General features: G+C 47.4%; 1 protein-coding gene across 6 annotated transcripts in view; it reads left to right on the forward strand.

Moving 5' to 3' along the window:
* The window catches only part of SLCO3A1 (solute carrier organic anion transporter family member 3A1), a 320,979-nt gene that overhangs the window by 217,547 nt on the left and 76,575 nt on the right, over positions 1–26,857 (forward strand). For all 6 annotated transcript variants that reach the window (XM_034939452.3, XM_034939450.4, XM_034939451.4 and 3 more), the window contains one exon: positions 26,253–26,351. In XM_034939452.3, coding sequence (XP_034795343.2) covers positions 26,253–26,351 — 99 coding nt within the window. The remainder of the gene's footprint in view (positions 1–26,252; positions 26,352–26,857) is intronic.

A 26,857-nucleotide genomic window follows, 5' to 3' on the forward strand; every position in this document is an offset into this window, starting at 1 on the left:
TGATCAAGACAGCACAGAGGCCTCATACTAAAGCAAGCGTCTGAACATGCTCCTTATTAATTAACAGCTGCAGGCATTTGGAATGTTCTGTCCGAATGGTGTTAACAGCCTCATCCCTTTGGTGGCCAGAACTAGAAAGCAGAAAGATCCCAAGTGAAGCTCCTCTTTTGAGCTACCTGCTAGCTCCCACCACTCACGCAGGCTTTGGACTCACCTGCCCTGTCACTCACAGCTGTGTGACACTGGACATTCAGAACCTCTCTGTGCCTCATTCGCCCCACCTGTAACACGCTGGGTCACACAACTCCTTCACAGGGTGATGATTCCTAGAGATTCATGAATATTTGGAGATTCCTACTCTGTGCTAGGCACTGTGCTGGGCGATAGGGAGACAAAGAGAAGTAAGACCGAGGTTCTTCCCCTCAATAACTCCATGCTCCAAATCAGTGCTTCTCATTCAGGGGCTTCCCCACCACCACCCCCCACTCCCCCCAGGGGACATTTGCCAGTAGCTGGAGATAATTTTGGTTGTCATGATGGGAGATAGAGGGTGCTACCAGGATCTAACAGGCAGGTGCCTGGGATGCTGCTGAACATCCTGCAATGCCCAGAACAGCCCCATGCCAGGAATTACTTACTTTGTCATGTCAGTAGTGCTGAGGTTGAGGAACCCTGATCTAACAGACCAATCCAGATAGATACGCAGATAATTTCAGTGCAGTGTGATAGGAGTTACGAGAATTAAATAAAATATTTTACGTACAGGGGCCAAGACTTGGTAGTTCTCAGTGAAAGGTCATGCCCTTCATGCAGTGACCTGCGTCTGTAAGGACTTATGTTGGTAGCAAACAGCCAGAGAAAGAAGGCAGTCTTTGCATTCACTACGCAAGGGAGGTGTCACTCCAGGTGACCTAAACCTGGCTTGCGTGATCCAGTCCTGCCTCTTGCTTCCAGCTCTGTCAAAATCCCTGCCCGTCTACAGGTTACCAGGACCTTGGGGGCAGAGGGACCCCAGAATGAGAGCTGGACCTGCTGCAGGAGGAGGCTGCCTTCAGCATTGAGTATTCCTTTGCACTTGCCCTTCCCTCTCATCTGAACACTCCCATCCCTCACTCGAGCTCTGCTGGGGAAAATGATGAATGAGTCACGAAGTGAATCACTGGGGAAAGCCCTCCCCGGGAGCTGTGGCTGAGAACCCACCCAGGCGACATAACTTCCTGGTTCCTTTCTTGCCTCTCCCCACAAAAGATTAAAAATAAAACGGGAAATAGTTAAGATGACTTGCTGCAGTAACTTTTATACTTTTATAATAAGAAAGTGAAAATGTTTAAAGAAGCCAAACTGGTAGGCTACCCGAATTAGGTCGAGCACGATGAAGACTCTATTCTGTTGCGTTGGCATCGGGCTCGCTCAGAACCGACTGCTTCAAGCAAGTCATTCTCCCAAAGAGGCGGAGGCAGGGTGGAAAGAAAACGTGAGCCTAAATTGAAATATCCAGGGCCTTAAGAAATCACTCACGCTCTCTGAGCATCTCGAAGTTTCCTGGCTTTCAAAATGGGTTTGATGGCACCTCGTACCATTGTTTGGAGGGTAAAGGAGTTCAGGCATGTGAAGGGACTGCAAAAGTTAAACAGCCTTGTACAATTATTGCTAAATGTTGGGGACAGGATAATAGCATTGTAGCTTTGTTTTCATCTTTCAAAAACATGTCTTGAAATAATTACAGAGGGTCGGGTGCGGTGGCTTACACCTGTAATCCCAGCACTTTGGGAGGCCAAGGTGGGCAGATCACCTGAGGTTAGGAGCTCGAGACCAGCCTGGCCCACATGGGGAAACCCCATCTCTACTAATAATACAAAAATTAGCCAGGTGGGATGACGCATGCCTGTAATCCCAGCTACTCAGGAGGCTGAGGCAGGAGAATTGCTTGAACCCCAGGAGGTGGAGGTTGCAGTGACCCAAGATCAGGCCACTACACTCCAGTCTGGGTGACAGAGCAAGACTCTAGACTTTTTTTTTTTTTTTTTGAGAGAGTTATGGAGGAAATGATATTCGGGATTTGCTTTAACATAAGGATGGAGGAGTGGGAGGGGGCAGAGATGGAACCTTGACTGTGAGTTGATGATGGTTGTGACTAGTGAGAGGTGTCTGTGCCTTCATTCTTCTAGTCTATTCTCTCTACTTTTATATTTGAATTTCCACCATTTAAAAACATCTGTTAGATATTTTAGGTATACTGAACTATATACTTAAAAATGGTTAAGATGGTAAATTTTATGTTATGGACATTTTATCACAATTAAATACATATATACACATCCCTCTTTTAAAGTCAGTAATTGAGATCAGCAATATATATGAGGCACAAGGAACACAGAAAAGCAATCATGAGAGGGAAAAAGAGAAAGCCAGGATTAAAGGGGCATAGCTCTTTTGCCCCCTTTTCTGGGAATTTGTTAAGTACAACCACTGAAAGAAGCAGGACTCTCCCTGGCTGGAGGACTAGAGAGTGAGCAGGAACTTTGGCCAGGACGTTGGAAATACCCTCCTGGGGGCACGTGACCTGAGATGGTTGAGGAGCGGTTGGGTGCTGCACGCATGCGAGGCCTGTGCCTGCCAGGGAGCGTGAGGGTGAAGACAGGTTGCCCAAGCCTGGAGAGGCCCACTGTCTGCAGGGCAAGCATTCAGAGAGCACACCAGCACACCATCCTCGCATTTGGCTGCGAGCAAGGCAAATGAAGACACAGGACAGTGTGGAGGGCTCTGCATGCTGGGCTATAGTTTGGACTTAGAAACAGATGAAATGAAAGCTGTAATCACTTCCCTTTTTGCCTTTTAAAAAATATATGTCAGGGGAAAAAACACATGTCAGAAATGGAGTCATTTGAAGCTAAGCGTCACCCATCTTGGAATAATTGTCCTCCAGCACTAGATTTTACAAAGTGATTGGTGGCACAGAGCACTCTTCCTGACGAACAACACTGGCCCGGCAGTGTAGGAGGGAACGCAGGCCACTGGCAGAGCAGCAGAGTCTGGGGTGGGCCGTGGCCTCTCCTCTGGCCCCAATTCTTCAGTCGTCACACCTGGGGATATGTCCTTTCATCTCTTGGGCTCTCTGCATCCCCACCTTGAAGGGAGGACTGGATGGAATCCAAAGACTGATCACAGGTAGCTGTGTCTGTGTTTGCAGTTGTTCCTGGCAGGCAGACCACACTGGATGTGTCTTAGTCGTGATTTGGGGGCCTGGGCGTGATGAGCTCTTGTTCCTTCTACTGCGTAACTTGCACTAGAACTTAAGGAGGCCTCTCAACCAGGGTCCTTTTTTCAGCTGTCACCAAGGGTACAATTAATGGCACAAATCAGTTCTTCCCTATGACGCACTTTGTGTGAGATGCCTGGATAGCAAAGGCAACACTTGCACTGCGCGTTTTCCCTCCTGGATTCCAATAGCTTTCCAGTTAGTTCATAGGTTTCAAGGGATTTGGATGGTGCAAAATGGAGGCCTTTTGGAAGAAATGAAAAATGCGAAGCCCGACAAGCGTAACCACCGTTCTTTTTTTTGTTTTTTTTTCCTCACTGGCTAATGCATTGTGTATTTAAAAGGAGATTTGGCCCAACCCAGCCTCAAGCCATTATTTACTCAACCTTTCTTTTTCTTTTTCTTTTTTTTTTTTTTTTTTTGGTGGTTGTTGTTGTCAGCCCATTATAACCAACTGAACTCAGCCTTTCTTTAACATTTATTTTCTGTGTCTGTGCTCTGGACTTAAGTGAATACAAGATGTGAGAGAGATGACCCACTAGGGGTAGTGGTTTTCAAATTTTGGCAATGGGCCTGTTTTTCTTTAATCAAAAGATTGGTTTTCTGAGACTATGCAACAACTTTGTGCAAAAACTGTATTTTTGTCCACAAACTTGGTGACTTAGAACAACAGAAGTTTATTATCTTATGGTTCTAAACACCATAAATCTGAAATCAAGCAGACCTGTGCTCCCTCCAGAAGCCAGGGGAGAATCCTTCCTTGCCTTTCCAGCTTCTGATAGATCCAAGCGTTTCTTGGTCTGTGACTGTGTAACTCAGGTCTGTAGCTTTACTGGCATCCTCTGCTCCCCTTCTCTCTTTTCTGTGTCTATTATAAGGACACTTGGATTTATGGGCCCACTAAGGTAGCCCAGGATGATCTCATCTCAAGATCCTTAACTTAATTACATCTGCAAAGACCCTTTTTCCAAATAAGGTCTCATTCACAGGTTCCAGGACATAGACATATTTTTTTTGAGGATCGTCATTCAACCCAGTACAAAAACCTTACACAGGGCAGAAGAGAGAAAGGGGAGAGCTCTGGTTATCTCATTATCACATTGTCAGGACCTTGACCTCCACACATTCAGATCCCACCCCTTTCCCCCATCCTTTGCCCGGTAAGCCATGCACCAAGGATCCAAATTTGAAAACCAGAGTTTTAGCAGAGAGAGCTTGGGAGACTTGGGAGTCAAAGGCCTACCCTGGGAAATGGGCCTGGAGTTTCCACAAGACCACTTGGCCTCTCGGTTTCATCATCTGTGAAAAATGAGATATTCAGGTCTACGCTACAGTGTTGACATAGAGTCTAAATGAGATCCTTAGTTCTTGGGTCATTTCCAGGGCTCGGTAGCATGAGTTTACTCTATCCTCATCCCACGACATTCTACCCCATGGAAAAGGTGTTGAGATGTTATGGAAACACTTCTGACTCCACAGAAGGGTTGGTTCCTGAACCAGTGGACAAGAAAGTTAATTCTGGCTTTCAAAGAAAGCCAAGAGCTCTAGAATTGTAGGGTTCAGGTTTTCATCTTTTCCTTTGGCAGAAAAGAGAGCATTCTTCAAGCCTATTCAATTCTAAGTACCAAATGACAAGCCATATTAAACAGATCCCAGTGAGCTCCCCACAGCCTTTCCTGCTTACACCACAAGTGGACTGTGTGCCAAGCAAGGCTTTGAGATCAATTGCACTTCGGTGGCTTTTGAGTAGTTTCTCAACTCCATCTCATCTAGTGACATTTTAGAACGGATAATTATTTGTTGTGGGGACTGCCCTGTGCATTGCAGGTTCAGTGGCATTTTTGGCCTTTACTCACCAGATGCCAGCAGCAACCCCAGCCCATTGTGACAAGCAAAACTGTCTTCAGACATGGCTCAGTGTTCCCTGGCGGGCAAAGTTGCCACTGGTTAAGAACCACTGCTTTAAGAGAACCTATGCTCGAGGTCAGGCACCGTGGCTCACGCCTGTAATCCCAGCACTTTGGGAGGCCAAGGCAGGTGGATCACCTGAGGTCAGGACTTTGAGACCAACCTGGCCAACATGGTGAAACCCCCGTCTCTACTAAAAGTACAAAAAATTAGCTGGGCATGGTGTCAGGCACCTGTAATCCCAGCTACTTGGGAGGCTGAGGCAGGAGAATTGCTTGAACCGAGGAGGCAGAGGTTGCAGTGAGCCAAGATCATCCCAGTGTACTCCAGCCTGGGCGACAAGAGTGAAACTCCTTCTGAAAAAATAAAGAGAACCTATCTTCTTTCAAGCCAGCCTGTCATGTGTCAGAACTAAACAGTCATTTTCCTTATAATTTTCTTTAAAGGCCCAGTTGCTGCCTGCCCTTGCTGATGCAGGAAGTCTGAGCCCTTCAGTTAACCCCGACCCGAAAGATGCAGTCAGAGGCTGACTTTGCTTCCCTGCTGTGCACAATTTGTCTCTTCCCTCTCCTTCATCTGCAAACAGAACCAGAAGTGATCTTCCAGAAGAATAAAGCTCATATTGTTTGTTCCAATTATGAGGATCGTTTCTCCAGTTCTGGTCTCAGGTGGGCCTTAAGGACCTCACCAGGTGATCTGCCCAGGTGAACGTGGTATGCCCTGAAGGTCTGCTATTTACCAGTCTGTCTTGTTACCTTTTTCAGAGGAGACATTACTCAGCAATACCTGGCCTCCATTTTCCAGCCTGTGAGTTAGAACCCCGATGCTCAGATTTCTCTAGAGGAACACACTGCCTGCAAAGATGAGTTTTCCAGAAAAGCCATCTTCCAGGACAGAGATGCAGAGAAATTAAGCAACTCATGTTGATTCACTCTGGGAATCTCGAGAGAGCTGACAAGCAGGGCGGTGGGGGTGGCCAGGAGCTGACATGGCTTTCTGGTAGGCAGCCCCACATCCTGCTTCCTCCCTGTGCTGAGTGTAATCACTTCTGCCCCTTCAGGAAAGTACTTCACACCCGTGGCATAGAGCCAACAGTGAGGTGGATTCCGGGTCCTCTGGATGCCTGGGATGGTGAGATGCTTGAGAAAGTTTTGGCAGTTTGTTCAGACCTGGGGACTCTCCAGTCTGCCTTCCTATCACCCAGCAGGAATGCCCTTCGCTTCAACCCTGATACCTGGGCACTTGGCCTCCACCTGAATACCCTTGGTGGTGAGCAGCTCACTGCCCCTCTGAAGACAGCCAGTCCCCCCGTGCTCCATGTTCCTTGTCACCTGCTATCTTATGACTGCATCCTGAATCCGACTCTGGCTTCTGGAGGGAAACTTGGTGCTTAAGCTTTTATTCCCCATGACAGTGTTTCAGCCTTGCTGCCTGCTCATTGTGTTTTCTGGGGCTAAATTTCTCCAGTCCTTTAGTTATTACATGGCACGGCTTCTAGATCCTTACTTCTCCCAAAAGCCCCTCCAGGAGGTAATCCAGCATGGTATGGCCCCCTCTAAATGTCATATTCCAGACTGACCACACTGGCAGCTGACTCTATGAGAATATGGGGGCTGCCCCTTTGTAACCCTGACTCTGTTAGTGCCACGGAGGTTGCATGGGCATTTGGGATAAGTGCATCACTGGTGGGAACTCATGCTGAAGCTCCATTCCGCTGCAGCTCTTCCTGCCTTGATGAGCTCTTGCTCCATACCTTCCTCAGCCCATCCTAAAGTGCTTGCAGGCGAATGCTGGCTCCCTTTCAGACAGATAGTTTGGCCATGTTGAATCCTCAGTCTACCTCCAGTGTATGAATCTTCCCTCTCAAATGGGCATAACATGCCAGTGTATCCATCCCACATGCAGAGAATGGGATAGGAGTGACCCTTTGGCACACTGGCCAAGACCTCCGTCCTGCTCCACAAGACTTCACACACCTGCCCCACGGCTTTGAGATGGTTCCGCCAGTTCTGTGTCCCAGCATCATGCATGGTTCCCTCTCTCATACAGTGAGTGTTTTTGTCCAGTCTGTACTTGCCTCACAGTATAATGTGTTTATGACTTGTCTTCAATCTAATCAGCATCCTGTTCCTATCAGAAAACTGCAGAGGAAATGAAGTTGGTCTGGCGTGACTTGTTCCTGCTGAACTCTGTCGACTTCTGACAGTGACAGCTCCCTGCTTGCAGAACACATAAATCCAGAGTTTAATAATCCATCCTTAGTTTTCACCAGGCTTCAAAATCAGCCGACTGTCATGTCAGCAAGCGGCCGTGTCCCCCTTAGTGATAAATCAGGGTGAAATTTGCATTTGACTCACATCTTGACTGTTTTCCACCATTCGTCAAACAAAACCCATGGTGTAGGGGCCCCGCTGGAGGTGAGGTTGGAAAGGGGTGAGAATGCATCGGTTGCTTGCAGCTGGTGCCAACCTGGCTAGCACCTCTGCAGTCTGCCCTTCCCAGTCAGAACCTCAGGACACCAACCCTGCCTCTAGATAGGAGGGATTTCTGCAGATGCTGCGTATGTTCTGCTGCATGTTCAGTACTTTCCCCGGATGCAGGACGTAGTTTTGATGTTAGGATTTCTGCTTTATCCTGGAACCCCAGCTCCCATCCCTATCTTGTGCCCTATGCATGATCACTGAGTCTCTACTCATTTGCTCCTGCACGGGGCCTGGGCATGAATCCACGGATAGACAGTGCCCCAGGGACCTGCCGCTAGCCCACCCACTCTGCCCCCAGAGCCTGATTCTCATTCTGCTGAGCCTCACTCTGGTGCTCACGGGCCTCCTTGGACACTGTACACCAGCACCGTACACCAGCCAGGGCAATCCCCACCAGTCAGCACACACTCGGAGGGAGGCCCTGAGCCAGGTCCCCACCTGCACTCAGAGCCCCATCTGCCTGTAGTCGCACAGCCTGGCATGGAGTCAGGAAGCCTGTGAGGGTTTAAAATAGGGGATGAGTGTGATTTAATACGTTTCAGGAAGATGAACCGAGTCAAGTACGGACTGTATGAGATTGGGGAGTGTATTAGTCCATTCTCATGCTGCTAATAAAGACACACCTACAACTGCGTAATTTATAAAGGAAAGAGATTTAATTCACTCACAGTTCAGGATGGCTGGGAAAGCATCAGGAAACTTACAATCATGGCAGAAGAGGAAGCAATCACTTCCTTCTTCACATGGTGGCAGGAGAGAGAAGTGCTGAACAAAACAGAGAAAAGCCCCGTATAAACCCATCAGAACTCATGAGAACACCCTATCATGAGAACAGCGTGAGGGTAACCACCCCCATGATTCAGTTACCTCCCATGGGGTCCCTCCCACGACCCGTGGGAATTATGGGAGCTACAATTCAAGATGAGATTTGGGTGGGGACACAGCGAAACCATATCAGGGAGGTCCCTGATATGGGTCCTTCTATTACCCTGTGGTTGGGGTAATAGAAGGCCTCCCTTCCCTTCTTGGGCTTTTCGGAGATGGTCATTTTTTTGACAGACACGGCGTGAGGACCTTCACTGATTACCACAGACTCCCACAGAGTCATTTGCCCCGCCGTGTCCTCCTACAGGCGGGGGAGCCGCCCTCAGAGGAGCTGGTGACCTTCCTACCTTGAACTGCACTGCTCCAGCCACACCAGTGAGGCAGGCATTCCCTGGCATGAGAAAGCGTCTGGCTCCCTCTGGTGACAAGAGGAAGCACCTGAGCCTTTGCCGCCATTTCCACTGGTGGTGGAGCACGAGGTGAGGATGGATAAACTAAGGTCCAGAGATCCCCCACACTGTAGGTGCGGGGTGGAGTCCCAAGTAGAGGCCCCATGCCACTAAAGCTCAGTTCTGTCTCCCTCAGGACCCTGGGCTTCCCAGAGCCAGCAAGGATATGGCTCTGAGCAGGTTCTTCAGCACTCTGCAGGCGCTGGTTCCTTTGGAATTCATTAGATTTCTCTAAAATTAGCTTAGAGTTAGAGGGATTTCCAAAGCCCTCAACCTTCTGCTGCCATTTCCCCTTTCTGAGTGGGAGGAAGTGCAGGATCCTGCAGGACCTGAGCTCCTACGCAGTTGTGTGGCCACAGGCTGGTAATCTAACTTTTCTGTGCCTCCATTTCTTCATTTATAAACTGATGGTGAAGACACCTGCCTCTCGGGGTTGTGAGGATTACATTCTATGCAGTGTCTAAAGGCCCTAGCACATGGCGGGTATTTAATGAAGAATGATTTTGTTGTTGCCATTATTCATGGCATCAACAGAGCTGGATCTTGAGGTAGCAGTGGGCTTTCCACTGTGGAGCAGCAGAAACAGAGTTAGTTCGCTATATCCCCATTGAGTGAACACCTGAGCATACTAGTGAATGAGAGTGAGAAATAACTGGGAACTACACAAGTTGGCTTTTGGGAGCACCAGAGCTGGCTAGCACAGGGCCTGACTTGGGTCTTGCCCTTGAGGCCTGGGCTCATCCCCAAGGTTTTCCGAGCCTCAGGGACCTCCACAGCAGCACTCCATAGCAGGTGTCTCCCTGAGGCCACATAGCCTGAGCAGGACACACCTGAGCCCAGGAGCTGCCGTGCTTCTTGCTGTAGGCAGGTCATAGCCTGACCTCGGCGCACCTCCACGGGCAGCTGCAGCCCAGCCATCTCCTACACAGCCACACCACTGACTCTTCTTGTTTGCAAGGGTCTCCCTCTACTGTCTGCCTCACATCTTGGGGCTCTCCCACACCTCTGCCTTTGCCCAGGCTATTCCTGCTTTGCCCAGGCTGTTCCTGCCTTCTTCCTGTCCTTCCTCCCCTTTCTTTAGTCCTCTGCTTTGTTTTTATTTCAGCTTCCCACTTACTGTACATGTATCACTGGGCACGTTACTTCATCTCTCTGTGTCTCGGTTTCCTTACGTGTAAAATGGGAGTGTATCTGCGCATAGGGTTGTGGCGACGATTAAATGAGGTAGTACATGGAATGTGCTAGAACTCAGCCCTCAGCTCACTAGGCATCAGCACCGTCATCCTCACTAGCAACAGACCTGCCTCAAAACCCAGCTCTGGCCCTACGCTATGAATGGGATATTTCCCTCACTGATGTCCTGTGACTCATCTGCCATACTCGAGCTTGCGCCCTGTGAGAAACAGTTTATCTTGTGTACCACGTTTAGGAAACTAATTTCCAAGCCTGCCCTTTGCTAGGCACGGTGAGGGGTCCAGCGATAATGAATAAAATGGTCCCACAGGTCAGAGCTCCCTGGCAGTTTTCCACCCGGCCAGTCCTAACCAGGGAGCAATGCCCATGAAGGTGCTGATTTTATCCTGACATCTGGGGGCCCTGGGATGGCTGCATTCACGTTGGATGGCCCACCACATGCATCTAGTACTCCATGCCACTAGGGGGCACACCACAGCTTCCAAGTACCCTCTCAAGTGTTGGCCCACATGATCCCCACTCTGGTCTTGGGAGCTGTGTTAGTCTCCTGGGGCTGCCATAACAACATGCCATAGACTGGGTGGCTTCCACAACAGACACTCATTTTCTTACAGTTTTGGAGGCTGGAAGCCTGAGATGGTAGTGTTGGCCATGAGTCTCCTGAGAACTCTCTCCTTGGCCAGCAGACGGCCAGCTTCTCACTGTGCCCTCACACGGTCTGTCCTCTGTACCTGAGCTTCCTTGGTGTCTCCGGGTCCAAATCCCTAAGGACACCCATCAGATTAGGGCCCATCTAAGGGCCTCATTGTAATGTAATAATCTCTTTAAAAGCCCTATTTCTGAACACAATCACGTGCTGAGGTTCCCGCGGCCAGGGCTTCAACAGGGATTTGAGGGGACACAGTCCAGCCCGTAATAGGGGGAGAGCAGGGCAGGTGACTGCCCTGTTTTCCAGATGGAGCTGCTGAGGCTTTGAGGGGTGAGTGCCTCGAGCACAGCCTCCTGCTGTTGCTAAGTTGTCCTGCAGAGCTTTGAAGCCTGAACTAGACACAAGGTCCTGCGGTCTCTGCACTGCCCCTTGCTGGGGGCTTGGGTGTGGACAGCAGGGAGCCTGCAAAACCTGCATCTGAGAGGATGTCCCTAGAGAGCTTCTGGGAGGACCCCACTGGGCTCACACACAGAACGCGGGCCCTTCAGGAAGGCACAAGCTGTTGTTTCTCTGGATGGATTTCCGGCCTGCGGCTAGCCAGCCAGAGAGGCATGTGCCTTCACCCTGGTAAGGCCTGGCTGGGCCTGGAGAGAAAGAAAAGATGCCTCTTTCAGCTAGGTTGAGAAGCCCAGAGTGGCAATAGCTGCGGCTTTGACCAACTGCAGATCCTCCCCGAGCATCCTGAAGTCGTCTAGCTTTGTGGGATATCGTTATACAAATTATTCTCCATGAGGCCGGGGCTTCCTACCCTTCCCAGGCCTGGGTAGTAATCAGTGTACAGTTCAACACACATGGGGTCCCTCCTCCAGGGCTGTACTGCCCCTATGGAAAAGGTGATTTTTGTGTTTTTTTAAACAGGGTCTCTGCTTTTCCCGAGCCTACAATTATTATGGCAAGCCCAATACATGGAGTTTTTTTTTTTTTTTCCTCCAGGCCAACTAGAAGCAGAACTATAGAAAAAGTCTCAGGTCACGTACTATGACAGAAGAGAGAAGGTGAAGGATCAGAGAAAATCTAGGAAGGCCCCTTGGAGGAGGTGGTATTTAAGGCAGGCTTTGAATGGAGGATCAGTTTTTGATGCACCGCTAGGGCCCTGGAGGAGAAGGAGAAACTGGGTTGAAGACCAGCATGAGCAAGGCCCATGCCCATACCAGACAGCAGTAGGGGCCATACTCGGTGCCCCAGAGGCCACACGGGGTACACCAGGCAGAGTTCTATGCTGAGTGCTCACACTCGTGGCGGCATGCAGTGCTGCTTTGGCTGGCTTTACGAGAGATTTGGGTTCTGTCACCATGCTCAGTGGCTTTGGTCTGGCCACATTTGGTGAATGGCTGCCCCTCCACCTTCCAGGGTGAATATCAAATTGTGTCCATATTCTTCCTTTAACCCATGTGCCCAGATGCATTTTTTTTGGGCGGGGGAAGGTAGGTATTTTTCATTTTTATGGATACATAGTAGCTGTGTGTATGTATATGTGTGTGTGTGTGTGTGTATGTGTGTGTATGGGGTACGTGAGATTTTTTGACAGAGGCCTACAATGTGCAATAATCACATCAAGGTAAATGGGGTATCCATCATCACCTCAAGTATTTATCATTTCTTTGTGTTACAGACATTCCAGTTATACTCTTTCAGTTATTTTTAAATGTAAAATAAATTACTGTTGACTGTAGTCACCCTGTTGCAATATCAGATACTAGAGTTTATTCATCCTGTCTATATTTTTGCACCCATTAACCATCCCCACCTCCCCTGCCCGCTTCCCAGCCTCTGGTAACCATCATTCTACTCTTTACCTCCCAAATGCATTTTGGGTACCAGCTATTTCTTTGGTCAGTGCTGGTACCACTAGTGGTGCTTTTTTTTTTCTTTTTCTCCTTTTTTTGAGACTGAGTCTCGCTCTATTGCCCAGGCTGGAGCGCAGTGTTGTGATCTCGGCTCACTGGTGCGATCTTGGCTCACTGCAACCTCTACCTCACAGGTTCAGGCAATTCTCCCTGCTTCAGCCTGCCTAGTAGCTGGGATTACAGGTGCCCACCACCATGCCCGGCTTTTATATTTTTAGTAGAGATAAGGTTTTCACCATGTCGGCCAGGCTGGTCCCGAACTCCTGACCTCAGGCGATCTGCCCACCTCGGCCTCCCAAAGTCCTGGGATTACAGGTGTGAGCCACTGCACCCAGCCCACTGATGGTGCTTTTTAATGAGAAAGTCTGGTCAAGGGCAGCAAGGGCAGAGGCTGGTTCTAGTCCAGGATTCTCAACCTGTCTGCAGGTAGAATCACCTGGGGACTTTGGGAAAAGCCCATTGCCTAGTCTGTCTTCCAGACCAGCTTCATCACAATCTCCAGGAGTGAGACCTAGGGATTGGTGTTTTATTTTTACAAGTTTCCGAGGTGAATCCAATGTGCAGCCCAGTTTGAGCCCCATTGATGTATCTGATCTAAGAGGTTAACAGGTGCAGTAATGTGGGGAGGGGCACATATGCTCTGGCTCTGTCATGTACTGTGTGGATTTGGTAACATTAGTGTTTGGTTTTGTTTGTAAACTTTGTGATGGGTATAATTCTATTACACAGTGTCTAACACGTAATTTGTGCTCAATAAATGGTCACCTCCTCACCGTCTCCTTCCCTGTTCACCTCCTCCTCAGACATAAGCAAGGTCAGTTATGTAATGCTGGCAGGCTGTTGGCAGCAGGCACCGGATAAATGTGTATTGCAGGTTTCCTGCTGTTTATGGATCATGTTTTATTCATGCACATATGATGCAGAATGCTCCCTCTGAGGGGAGAACTTTGAGCCTGCAGATTCAAGATGTGGCAATACATTTATATAAATTGAGGGCACGAAGGCAAGTGGGTGATGAGAAACGCAAAGCCCTGACGGAGGGTTTCACAGGCATTTAGGAAGTGGAGGCCAAGGATGGTCAAGCAGCCTGGAATTGCTCTTTTTCCTAGGTCAGCACTGCCCTCTAGTGGGGCAGAGTCACAGCCAACCCGCGTTTCCTCCTCACTCCTCCCACTTGCGAGAACCATGTAGGGTTAAAATTACTCCAAGTCCAGGCAAAGAAACAGCCTAGGGAGACCAGCCATGCACGCCCCCATTCTTGGACTCATTGTTCCTGAAACACAAAGATAATTCTAGAAAGCTTCTATTCATGCCAGATATCAGAAGATTTGCATGCATTACATATAATTCTCACTGTTCTACAAGACTGATAACCCTTCTTCCCAGACTCAGAGTTGGGAAGTGAATCTTCCAGAAATTGAGAAATGTAACCAGGATTCCAGCCTGGTAGGAATCAGCCTTGGCTGATTCTCACGCCTTCACCACTGTGCCGTGATACCTGCTCTTTCTCTAGGAACTAGGTCCTGGAGTCCTGAGTTAAAATCCACTTCCACCATGTACAAGCTGTGTGACCTTGGTGCAGCTGACTGATCTCTCTGCGCTTCTGTATTCTCATCTACAAAAAGAGTCTCATAAACTCACCTTATCAAGGCATAGTGAGAATGATTGACCTTGAATAAATCAGAAGGGGCAGAGAAAGAGCTGAAGAAAATGACTGCCTCTGGATGGTAGGAAAACTGTGTTTTCCCCCTGCTGAATGCATTACTTTTATAATCAGACCAAATGATCACTTTCCTTGTAAAGAGGTAGAAGCCGTCACCCGTGTGTACCAGCCCTGCGAGATATTATAGGAGAGACCGTTTTCTTGTTTCCTCGAAGTTGAGTCAAGCAAATCTCAAGATTCCTCTAAAGAAAACCTCAGGCTTCCCCCGAAGGGATCTCTCATTTTGTCAAGTACAGAACCCTCAGCTCTGCCCTTCTGCTGCCCAGCTAGCTTGGTGCTGTCTCTGTCACTGCTAAGAAGTCAGGACTGACTGTCATGTGAGATCTCACTGTCCTCAGGTGCCCTCCCTTCCCACGTTCAGGAAGGGATCTGAGCAGAGGTTTGAGTGCAGGGCAGCGTGACTCCTGGGTGCCGTAGGTTCTCCCTTCACCACTCTCCCAAGGACAGCTGAGAAGTGCCTGGTCCTTGCAGTTCCGTTCTATCAGCACCTGAAATTCTATTGCAATAGATAATTGTATTCTTCAGAAGTATGTTCTTCAGAGAATCGTATTTGTCTCTAAGCTTTCTGTCATTAGGAGAACTGTGATGGGGATTTATTAAAAATTACTCATAAGAAATAAGCCTTGTACATAGAAACAGAGGAGAAGGGAAGATCTAAATGCATGTCAGTGTTTCTGGGTGGTGAGAGATGGTGATGTGTGCTATCACCTTTGTAATAGCGATTGCTAAAATTTATTGAGCACTTACTGTGTGCCAGGCACTGTGGAAAGCCCTTGTGAGGCACTAATCACCCAAACCTCAGAACAGTCCTGCGAGGTGGGTACTGTTAACCTCACTCACAGGTGAGAGTATGGAGGGCCAGAGTAGGTAAGTACCTTTGCCAAGGTCGCACAGCCAGTGACTGCAGACCCTGGCCATGCAGCTCTAGGGTCTGTGTTCTTGGCCACTGTGTTATTCTGCCTCTCTATGCTTGGTTTATCCTCAGTCATCTTTAATGAGCATGTGCTGCTTTTAAAATGAAGAAAAGGGGTTTTGTTTGTAAATTAACTTATATGGTTCCAGGAACGATAAACGCATATGAAGAAAGACAGTACAAATATAATAATGCCTAAAGGGAAATATGAGAACGATGCTAATCCTTTACATGATCCTGTATTTTCCACATTCTCTAAAAAAAGCAGAGTTTACCTAAGTGATTTAAAACGTCATAAAAAAAGAAAATCCTGCTGTTAGAGGCACCAGTAAGAAGAACAAATAACAGCTGATGGTTTTTGAGAATGTCTGTGTTCCAGGAATTGATCAGAAGCATTCTGTGCACTACGTATTTGACCCTCAATAACCCCTTAGGAGGTAGGGATTGTTGTCATCCCATTTTACAGAGGAGGAAACTGAGGCCGAGGGAGCATTTGTACCATGCTCACAGACACACCAGTACAGCAGAGCCTTGACACCGATCCTCCCTCAAGGTCAGTAGTACCTCTCTGTCCTTTTCCACCCCAGGAGACCTTGAGGGTCAGAAACACGAATGGGCGCATCTAATTGCAAAGTGAGTAGGGGAGCTGATAGCAGTCCCTGGGTTTCTGGATGGCCTGTTTGGCTTTGCTCTCAGGGGCATAAAGAGTTTATGCCAGCAGGTAGCAGATGCCTGCAGCTCCTCGGGCAGCCTGTGCTCCTCTCACCCAGCCCCACAGGCTGTTCAACGCAGGAGCCATGCCCCATGGTACACTTTGACAAAGAGAAAAATAAAGGTTCACATGGAAGGGTCAACATTTTTCTCAAACAATGCAGCATGCACCACCATAGCCAGCCAGTGATACTATCTCTTCCAAGAGCAGGCCTTCCAGTGAGCCTGCAGAAGCCGCAGGGCCAGGCGGAAGGAGGGAGAACAAGAATGGCTGCCATGGAGTCTTCCTCTTGGAGCATCAGTGGAAACTGATGTTTATGAAGTGCTTCATCTGTGCCAGGGCTGGGCCCCCACCATTGCTTTCATTTATTACTCACCACAGCCCTATAAAATGTCTTAGTAGCACACTACTTTTCAGATGCAGCAAACCAGCATAGAGAGGCTGAGGGGGCTCCCCAGGTTTCCAGGCAGTTAAGTTGGTAGTACTTGGACGCACATCCAGTCCAGCTCTAGAACCCACTCTGAATCCCACCCCACCTGCCCTCTGAAGGGCAACTGGGCTTCCCTGCTGTAAGTTTTGATTTCAGAGTAGCCGTGTGCCTGCATCTGAATGGCCTCCTCGATTCAAGGAGCTGCCTTTGAATAGCAAAGTTTAGTTGTTTTTGTTCTTCAGCCCTGTCTATTTGCACGTGAGCTAACTGGGGACCCAGTTTTGCGTAGGCATATTGTGGTTAAGCTGCTGCCTGGAAGCCAAGTGCCCCGGGGCGAGCTGCTTAAGTGGGCCTCATGCCTTCTTGGATGAAACTGGGATGGTAGCACCCAACCCATTGCCTAGTTGGGAGTAATCCTGAGGTAACATTTGTGAATCACATAGTCCAACTGGCGTCACACAGCAGGCACTCAAATAGCCATTTGTGTGTATGTACTTATATCACGCATGTGCATACGTGTGTATTAAAAATATTAAAATCACGTTTTCTTGCCTGAAACGTAGATACACAGCTTACACGTTGTTGTGAAATAAATACCCATGAAGTCTATAAACAAATCAACCACAAAACCAGCATTGGAGAATCTCCTCCCCACCTCTCCCCAAGGACCCTCCCTTCCCCCAACAGTAACCACAGTCCTGACTTCTGTAATATTCCTTTCCCTGGTTTTCTTTATAGTTTGACTCCCTGTCACTAAAGAGTTAACTTTGCTGTTTGGAATCCTGCATAAGTAGAATCACACCAGGACGTGTTTTTCTGCCAGGCATTACATCTTTCAACTTCAACCATGTCGTTGATGATCACCTATAGATGATCTGTTTTCTTTGCTGTAGAGTAACTCCAGAGTACGGGAGATCACAGTATGTTTTTCTGTTCTACCATGGTTGGGCATTTGGGATAGTTTCCAATTGGGAAATCTTACAAACAGTGCTGGTGTGCGCATTCTTGGATGCTTCTCCCAGTCCGTCAGCACACTTTCCGTGGGGTGTTTACCAAGGACTCAGAATTGTGCATCATTGGATTAGTTTATCTTCACTTTTTCAGACACTGCCAAGTTTTGCCAAGGTGTTGTCCAATTTACACTCCTACCAGCAGTGTAGGAGAGTTTCAGATCCTTGCCAACACTTGGTAGTGTCAGACTCTTTAACCAGCTGAAACACACTCGTATGTAATTGGGGTTTAAATTTATAATTCTCTGAATTCTAATAAGACTGACCATGTTCTTATATCTTATTGTTCATTTGGATTTCCTGTTTTGTGAAATGCCTATTAAGGTTTCTGTCGATTTTTCTCCTGGTTTTTTTCTTTCTCATCAATTTGTAGTAGTTTTTATATAGTCTACATATGAACTCCTTGATTCTTACATGTATTATAAAAATATATGTGTTACACATGTATTTTCCCACATTTTCACATTCTTGGTGAACTCTTCTGATAAATCAGCTTCACTCTGATGATGAAGTTGTTAATTGTAATGTAGTCCAGTCTTTTCTTTCAATAGCTAGTGTTTTTTAAGTTTGGTTTAAGAAATCTTTCAGCCGGGCTCAGTGGCTCATGCCTGTAATCCTAGCACTTTGGGAGGCCAAGGCGGGTGGATCACCTGAGGTCAAAAATTCAGGACCAGCCTGGTCAACATGGTGAAACCCTGTCTCTACTAAAAATACAAAAATTAGCCAGGCATGGTGCCACGCGCCTGTAATCCCAGCTACTCAAGAGGCTGAGGCAGGAGAATCACTTGAACCTGGTGTGGGGACGGCAGAGGTTCCAGTGAGCTGAGATCAAGTCACTTCACTCTAACCGGGGTGAAAAAGCAAAACTCCGTCTCAAAAAAAAAAAAAAAAAGAAATATTTCTCTACCCCCAACATCATGAAGGTACTTTACTCTGTCATTTTCTAGAAGCTTTTATGTTTTCCTTTTCACCCTTATAGTCTCTGGTCTCTGACCCACCTGGAATTGATTTTTGCACATGTTGTGAGGTGAGGCTCATTCCCCCACCACCCCCCTCCCTCCGCCCACCGCCTATAGTTGCAAATTGTCCTAGCACCATTTATGGAAAATACCATTCTTTCCCCCACTGTTTTGCAGTGCACACTTTGTCATAAAGCAGATGTCTGTAAGGGTGTGGATCTGTTGTTGGGCTTCTCTTTTGCTTCATTGCTATATTTGTTATTTCTTGTGCCAGAGGCACCTTGGCTTTAAAAAAAGTCCTGATACCCAACAGGGAAAGTCTTGACAACAGTTGTGCTTCTTCAAACATGTCTAGACTGGCCTTGGTCCTTAGCATTTCTATGAACGATTTAGAATCAGCTTGCTACATTCCACAAACACAAAATGTTCCCTAGTACTTTTATTATCTATTATTATTATTATTTTTTTTTTTTTTTGAGCTGGAGTTTCGCTTTTGTTGCTCAGGCTGGAGTGCAATGGCGCTATCTTGGCTCACCTCAACCTCTGCCTCCCAGGTTCAAGCAATTCTCCTGCCTCGGCCTCCTGAGTGCCTGGGATTACAGGCATGTACCACCATGCCCAGCTAATTTTGTATTTTTGGTAGAGTCGGGGTTGTCTCCATGTTGGTCAGGCTGGTCTTGAACTCCCAACCTCAGGTGATCCACCTGCCTCGGCCTCCCAAAGTGCTGGGATTAGAGGTGTGAGCCATCACGCCCAGCCCCATCTATTATTATATCTTATATCAGTAATAGTATTAAAGTTGAATAATTCTTCCTGGACCAGAAAATTTCAAGTTTCCAGTTGTATTTTCCAAATTCTTCTGGTTACATGCACCTAGCCTGACCCTTCATGTAGACTTAGTGAGTCCCATGGTCGGATTGCATCTAGAAGGAGGTACATCGAGTGGGAGAGTCCACAGCACAGACAGAGACATCTGCAGAGGGACTTGGGGAAAGAGCACTGGTCAGGGAAAGAGGAGGTTTGGGTCTGGGTCCCAGCTCTGCCACCAACTGGCCAGGTGAGCTTGGGCAAGCCATTGCCAAGAAGAGTCGCTCACTCCTTCTTCTGCATGGCCACTGTGACTAGTGCTCTCAACCACACATCCTTTCAACAAACAGCGAACTTACTGTCCATCAGCGCTGGGGCGAAATAGGAATAGAAAGAAGAATAAAGCATCATCTCTGCCTGAGGGGCTTAGCATCTACAACAGTGTCTCTTGGACTGTGCTGCAGTCAACACCAGAACTGAGAAATGACACACACAAAAAAATGTTTTGTGGTCAAATAATTAACACAAAACCTTTGTGCAATATTCCATTCATGCATATTAGCATTTATGAGATCTGAGAAGTCTTGGAGTTTAACCCAGATTTGCTTAACGATTGTATTAGTTTTCTATCACTGCTGTAACAAATTATTGCAAACTTAGTGTAAAACACAAATTTGTTATCTTACGCTTCTGGAGGTCAGACATCCATATTGGGTCTTACTGGGCTACAATCAAGGTGCCGGCAGGGCTGTGATCCTGCGTGGAGGAGAAAATCTGTTTTCTTGCCTTCTCCAGCTTCTATAGGCTGCCCACAAGCTTTGGCTCATGGCCATCCACCATCTTCAAAGCCAGCATGACTAGTCAGCTCTTTCTCATGATGCCGTCTCTCTGGCTCTGCCATCACATCCCCATTTCTGACTCGGACTCCCTCTTCACATTTAAAGGATCCTTGTGATAAGATTGTGCCTATGGGGACTCTCCAGTATAATCTCTTAATCTACAACGTTAATTCCTCTTGGTCGCTTAAGGTAACATAGTTGCCTTAAGGGATTGGGATGTGGAGGTTTTTGGGGGCCGCTGTTCTTCCTGCCATGGTAGTGGAACCCCTGTGAGTCCACTTACCCCAGCTTTATTTATTTATTTATTTGTTATTTATTTGTTATTATTATTTTTTTTTTTTTTGAGATGGAGTCTGTCTCTGTCGCCCAGGCTGGAGTGCAGTGGCGTGATCTCGGCTTACTACAAGCTCCGCCTCTTGGGTTCATGCCATTCTCCTGCCTCAGCCTCCTGAGTAGCTGTTGACTACAGGCACCTGCCACCACGCCCGGCTAATTTTTTGTATTTTTAGTAGAGACAGGGTTTCACCGTGTTAGCCAGGATGAACTTGATCTCCTGACCTCGTGATCCGCTTGCCTCAGCCTCCCAAAGTGCTGGGATTACGGGCGTGAGCCACCACGCCCAGCCACCCCAGCTTTATTAAAGCACATCTGACACTGTGTGGCACATGGTGTGGAGGACTCGGTGCAGGGTGGGATCTTCCTCTAGCCCCTCACCATCATGTACTCTCATCTTGGTACTGCTCCTGATATCATGTGATAGATTTGTGTTTGTTGCCATTCTTCAAACTCCACAAGGGTGAGGTTTTCATCTGTTTTGTTCACTGCTATGTCCCATAGTGTTCACTGCTGCTGACATAGTCCTAGCAAGTAGGAGGTTCTCAGTGGGTATTTGTTGACCGAGAGTGGTGGAAAGTCTTTCTAATAAGACAGCAAGCTTCTTGAGGGCAAAATTCTTGTCCGAGTTATCTTTTCTTCCCCAGGGTCCAGAGGTGGCTGGTGCTAAATTTAAAGATTATATAGTGCGGGAAAAGGCAGACTCACCACCAGGAAGTCTTGCTGGAGGTCGTTTTCTTAAGGAATTTGCCGTAGTGTATACCTAGACTAATCTGTCATGAGCAGAAACTCTTCATCATCTGGGTATAAGTTGAGATAATAAGCTTCTCAGGCAAATTTGCAACAGAGGGTCCCAAACTTTCTTGGTTCACAGCGTCCTGAGTCCAAAAGAAATACGTAATAGTTTTGTTTATCAAGCAGTTAGGCTCATACTGCTTAGTAAGTGTTGCTATCCTCACAACATAGAGTAGCTGCTTGAAAACCATGATACATATCAACAGAAAAAATATATATTTTTTAATCATAATCGCTTACTAATGGGATGTGTGTCCCTGTTGGCAACTGCACAGTTTCTGAAACCTTGGAATCAGATTGGACATTGCCACCCTCATTTTCTGTGCATATTGATTTCCACACTTGGTTTTCTCACAGCAACTATGGAAAACTCAGCTCACAAAGATGTAATGTCATTGAAAGAAATCCAGTGTTGACACCATAGGCTACCTTGGGATAGTAGATTCACATGTCCAAGAGATGTCAGGTATTGCTGTGTTTCCATTAGAAACTCAAGATATTCTGCGTTACCCCTGTGAGTTCACTGCAGTACCCAATGGTGTCCCAGCACAGTCTGTAAACTGAAGATTTGTGCTAATTCACTGAAGGCCTGTGTACAGAATGCCAGAGCCAGATCACCATGCAGGGGAGCACTGCATTCAAACCCTTGTCCCCTTGTCCAGCCATCTCATCCCTGGGAGGTCGGGCTGGCAACCCAGTGTGCCAACATGTTTGGCTTGGCAAGCAGCAGATCAGTGGGGTGGACTCCGGACATCCAGTCAGTCTGGATGCTGATGAGGCTTGAGATTACAGCTGTTTCCCAGCAAGAACTCCTTCCTGGGCCTGGCCGGCTCCCAGCTCCAGCCCCTGTCCCCCAAAGATAGCTTTAAGAAATGAGGTATGGAGGGTTTAGTGAGCTTTGGAAAGAGAAGGACTGGGAACCCAGGTGGGTGCCAGCCCTCATTGTTGTAGGAGAGTCACAGGTGTCATCTATTTAACAAACCCTTCCCTGGGTCTTTCTGTGTGCCAGACACTTTTCTAAGAGCCTTGCAAATAGGAGGTCATTCAATCCTCACCACAACCCCATGAAGTCGATCTATTATTACCCCCACTTTACAGAAGAAGCTGAGGCATGGGAGGTTAAATATACCTTGCCCAAAGGTTCATGGAGCTGGGAAGTGGTAGAGCTGGGATTTGAACCCAGGCTGTTCATACTCTCACCTGGACTTTTCTCTTAGGGGGTTAGAAAACCCGGGCAATCCTTCCCACTGTGCTGCTTTCTAGCAACGTGCTGGGGCCGGGTGCTGAACCACTCTAAGATTCTGTTTTTCCGCTGTGAAACAGGCCCAGTAAACTTCCCCCTGGGCCATTGAATGGCTTCCAGGAGATCAGGCATGTAAAGTGCTTTCAATTATCCAGGGTAGTAGCACAGAAAGCCTTCAGGCCTCCCTGACTAGGGAATCCCAGGCTCTCCTCCCCACCGACATACATGAACCTGGAAGACAGCAGGGGGCAGCACCGGGCCGCTGCAGAAGGTTCTGCACCTGGAGGCGCTGGCCCTTCCTTCCACAGGGATCCTGCATCTCAGTACCTGGCAATCTGCTCCTCCTCCATTCAGGCAGAACATTCGAGCTGGCTTTGCCAAAACAAGAACAAAATCACAGCCTGGCAGGATGAATTAAGGGGGAAACCAAGGAAGAAAGCTCAGCATAACCGTTGTTAGCTCAGAACCTGCCTTGCATATCTGGGCCCTCTGAAGCTGCTCGTTTCAGTTGTTAAGATATTTCTGAAGGCACTTCCCGATGCATGAAGGCCCCTCCCACGTCCCACCACCGGACTGTCCTTTGAAAAAGGTTCGAGAACGCGTTGCAGGTGGAGGTTTACCTTGAGGTCCGTGTGACGAGGAGCGACATAGAAAAGTGACCAGAGGTTGCACCTGAGGAGGAAGATGCCGTTTATACCAAAATACATGTGCACAATGTCTTTGGTGTTTGGCATGGGGTCCTATCAACTCCATCCTGTTCCTTTTTAGCTTATCTTTGTTCAGCTGAAACCCAGATGAGAACAGGACCTTGAAAAAGCCACAATTCAAACTCTGGAAACCCACACCTTCTCATAGAGGAATTTGGTGGAGAGGCTGCCTCAGGGTGTGGTGTCTCCACAGCAGGCCACTGCTGTTCCCTGCTGTTCCCTGTTCAAGCCACCATCCCCACTCACTGGCCCATCTGGGCCCTGTGGGGCTCCTGTGGACAGCTGAGGCCAGCAGCTTGAGGGACGCCCCTCCTTTTCTGCAAGAGGGCAGGAGGCCTGGGACCCCAGTTGTGCTATGATGTCTGGCTAGTCCTCACTTTCAACTGTACTGTCCCCAAGCATGGGGGTAACAGCACAGTCTCGATGCAACCTCTTCAGCTTGTTGGTTGTTTCTGTTTTTCCAAGGATACTGAAGGCTTGGTCCTTTGACCTATTAAGTATTAATAATAATTCTCCTTAGTCTGTAGGGCATGGATCAGTGACGAATACATTGCTTGGGGGATTTATTTAAGGGAAGAAGGGCTATGATTATGGGTGATGGGGGAGGTGCCGGGAGTCACAGCGGATGAGTCAGAAGGGTAGGCACAGCACCCATGGCAAGAGAATTGTATCCCTGTGCTCTGTGTCCTGTTCTTTTGGGAAGGCCTGAGCAGTGAGTTTGTTTGCTGAGCCATCTCTAGAGTGCCCGTAACTCTGACTGCTGGCTTACCACAGCCTGCAACCTGGATGGGAGGATATGACTGGCTTCAGGACTTTGCAGGAATCTCTCTGGTCTAGCGTGGGTGCCGCTTCTGACTCGGACAACTGCTTTCCATGCCCTCTACTTCCTGCTGTTTTCTCAGATCCTCTTCCTGCTGCTCTGCTCCCTAACCACAACCCCACTAAATAGAGCCCCCTAATTCTAGCCCATTCTCGAAAGATCTTTTCCAGTAACATCCCCTGCCCCCAACTTTGTGAGCTTGGTTATCTTAAAGTTATGACAAACCAGAGATAATGTGCTGATCATGTGAACGTCACTCCTCTCCAAAGTGACACATTTTCATTTTTTAAAATGCAGCTTATTAACAGAAATAAGATTCTACAGTTTCTGGTTGGCCGTGGAGTGACTATTTGGAAACAGTGGAACTTCCAGATTTCTTCGCATCCAAGTAGGATTTTGCTGAGGGTGGACTCAGCCCTGTTTCTCTGATATAAAACATTTTCTTCATTCTTTCCTTCATCAAACATCTCCTATAAGCCCTGTTCAAGTGACTGCTTCAGGGTTCTGGGTTCCTGTCTGTAAATGTGTGTTAGTTCATTCTTGCCTTGCTATAAAGAAATACCTGAGGCTGGGTAATTTACAAAGAAAGGAGATTCGAGTGGCTCGGGGTTTTGCAGACAGTACGGGAAGCATGTTGTTGGCATCTGCTCCTGGTGAAGGTCTCCGGAAGCTTCCAATCATGGCAGGAGGCAAAGGGGGAGCAGGCACCTTACATGGCGAGAGCCAGAGCAAGAGGGAGAAGGGGAGGTCCCAGACTCCTTTAAACAATCAGATCTTGTGTGAACTGAGTGAGAGCACACTCATCACCAAGGGGGCGGTGCTGAGCCATTCATAAGGGGTCTGCCCCCATGATCTAACACCTCCCACTAGGCCCCACCTCCAATATTATGGATTACACTTCAACATGAGATTTGGAGGGGACAAACATGCAAACTATATTACGTGGCTTCCTTTGCCCGGTATTTAAAAACCATTTGCCTTCCTCTGTGTAGTTTAAGTTGTTTTTCCCCACTCCAAGTCAATGAATGTGTTCGGAGGAGGGAAACCTTCAAGTCAGCGAGGCTAGGATTTTTACTGGTTGGTTCAATGCTGAATCCCCAACCCTGAGAATAGTACTTGGCACATAGAAGGAGCTCAGTAAAACTTGACTGAATGGATGAATATGTGATTGGTTCCACAATGACATAACCGAGAGAATTTAGGGTGAGTTGGTCTACCCCTATGAACAGACTAGGCTGGAGAGCTACCCTCCACTGGGCTTAGGTTCCCAGCAGTGACATTCATCTCTCACTCTGCTCTCCAGGTGCCTGTGTGGCCTGTTAGCACCCAGCCTTGGAGCTGCCTGGCCTGGAATTACCCATGCACTGACTGTCCTCATCAGATGGCCAGCTTCTAAAGGGAAGGGCCACTTTCTGGACTCTTATTTTTGCCTCCAGGGCCTGGAGAACTGTCAGTGCTCAAGAAATGTCTACCAAATTGAAATTTAAATAGATACAGCCTGTGGGTTTGAGTTTTGGAATCAGTACTTTTCCCAGAATGTCCTAAAATTTCTGTGTAAAATACCAGGTATTGTATCGATCAGTTACTTAAGCACTGCCCAGAGCCTGCCATTTTCTCAAGTGCTACAGAATCACTTAATTCCTGACCAGCTGTTACAAGCAGCCACAACAACAGTGGAAACAGATAATGACTTCAAAACATGGACAGAAATTGAAGAATTGAAATTAATAAATATGTAATTAAATGTTAGATATTTACCGTTGTGTGAACTTTGTTATTTGCTGAATTTCAGAGTCTCAGACGTTCTATTATATTTGAAAATAATTTGTGGCGTAAATTATCCTCACTTCACAAAAAATTCTTGAGTTTGCACAGTGGGTGTCAAGGGATCTTAGCCAACCATAAATTAAATAAGTTACATAAAAGTAAGTAAATGTAAAAGCAAAATTATAAAAGTCTTTTCAAAAGTGTGGATGGCAGAAAAAATATTTAATGATAGATGCGGATGTATTTTAATATGTTTGATGTGTGGTGAAGTCCTCTAGAAGTAAGGGACACAAATTTCAAAGCAACCTACCCGAAATACTGTAGAATTGTAGCATAATATACAGAGCTTTCATAGAGTTTCCAAAAATTAGAAATTCAGGCTTTCCCCTCTAGGATTTTTAGATGAATTCCTAATGTCATCTCATCTCATCAGTGTAAAATAATCTCCTTGACCTTTGGTGATTTTGTTCATCGAATAGCTTCTGTTTTGTGATCTATTTTTTTCATCATCTTCTTTCAGGAATCCTGTTCACGATGCTGGTATTCGGACCAGCCTGCGGGTTTATCCTGGGCTCTTTCTGTACCAAAATCTACGTGGATGCGGTCTTCATTGACACAAGTAAGGAATATATCTCCATGTCTACCTTCCATCCACAAGCGTTTCCTCCCTCATAAATGCGGCTTCAGCCTGTGGGTTCTAAAACCTTCTTGCTAAGAGACAGTCTTGATGCCCCTGCCTCTGTAGCTGGGGCTCACCCGAGATTAGATGAAAGAACATGAGTGTTGGTTCAGAGGGCCTGACTCAAGTCTGGGTTCTGCCAACATCTACCTAGAGGCTGAATAACCCCCAATAGCTGATTTTACTCCTCAAATCTGTATTTTCCTTATCTGTAAATAAAGGGTAACAATAATTACATCGGCCTGGCAAATAAGAATTTAATGAGAGTGTCTGTGTAGAAATGCTTGGCATATGCTCATTGAGTGGGGGCCCATTAACCTATGTGAGGATCCTACTTTCCAAACTAAAAGTTGGAGCATGTGTTCTGGAGGTGCAAGTGTACGAATGGGGTCAATGAGACAGAATATTGGAACATCCTTTTAGAAGACACTGTTGTGGTGGCCTTT

Source organism: Pan paniscus, chromosome 16, assembly GCF_029289425.2.
Source record: "Pan paniscus chromosome 16, NHGRI_mPanPan1-v2.0_pri, whole genome shotgun sequence".
NCBI classification, from domain to species: domain Eukaryota; kingdom Metazoa; phylum Chordata; class Mammalia; order Primates; family Hominidae; genus Pan; species Pan paniscus.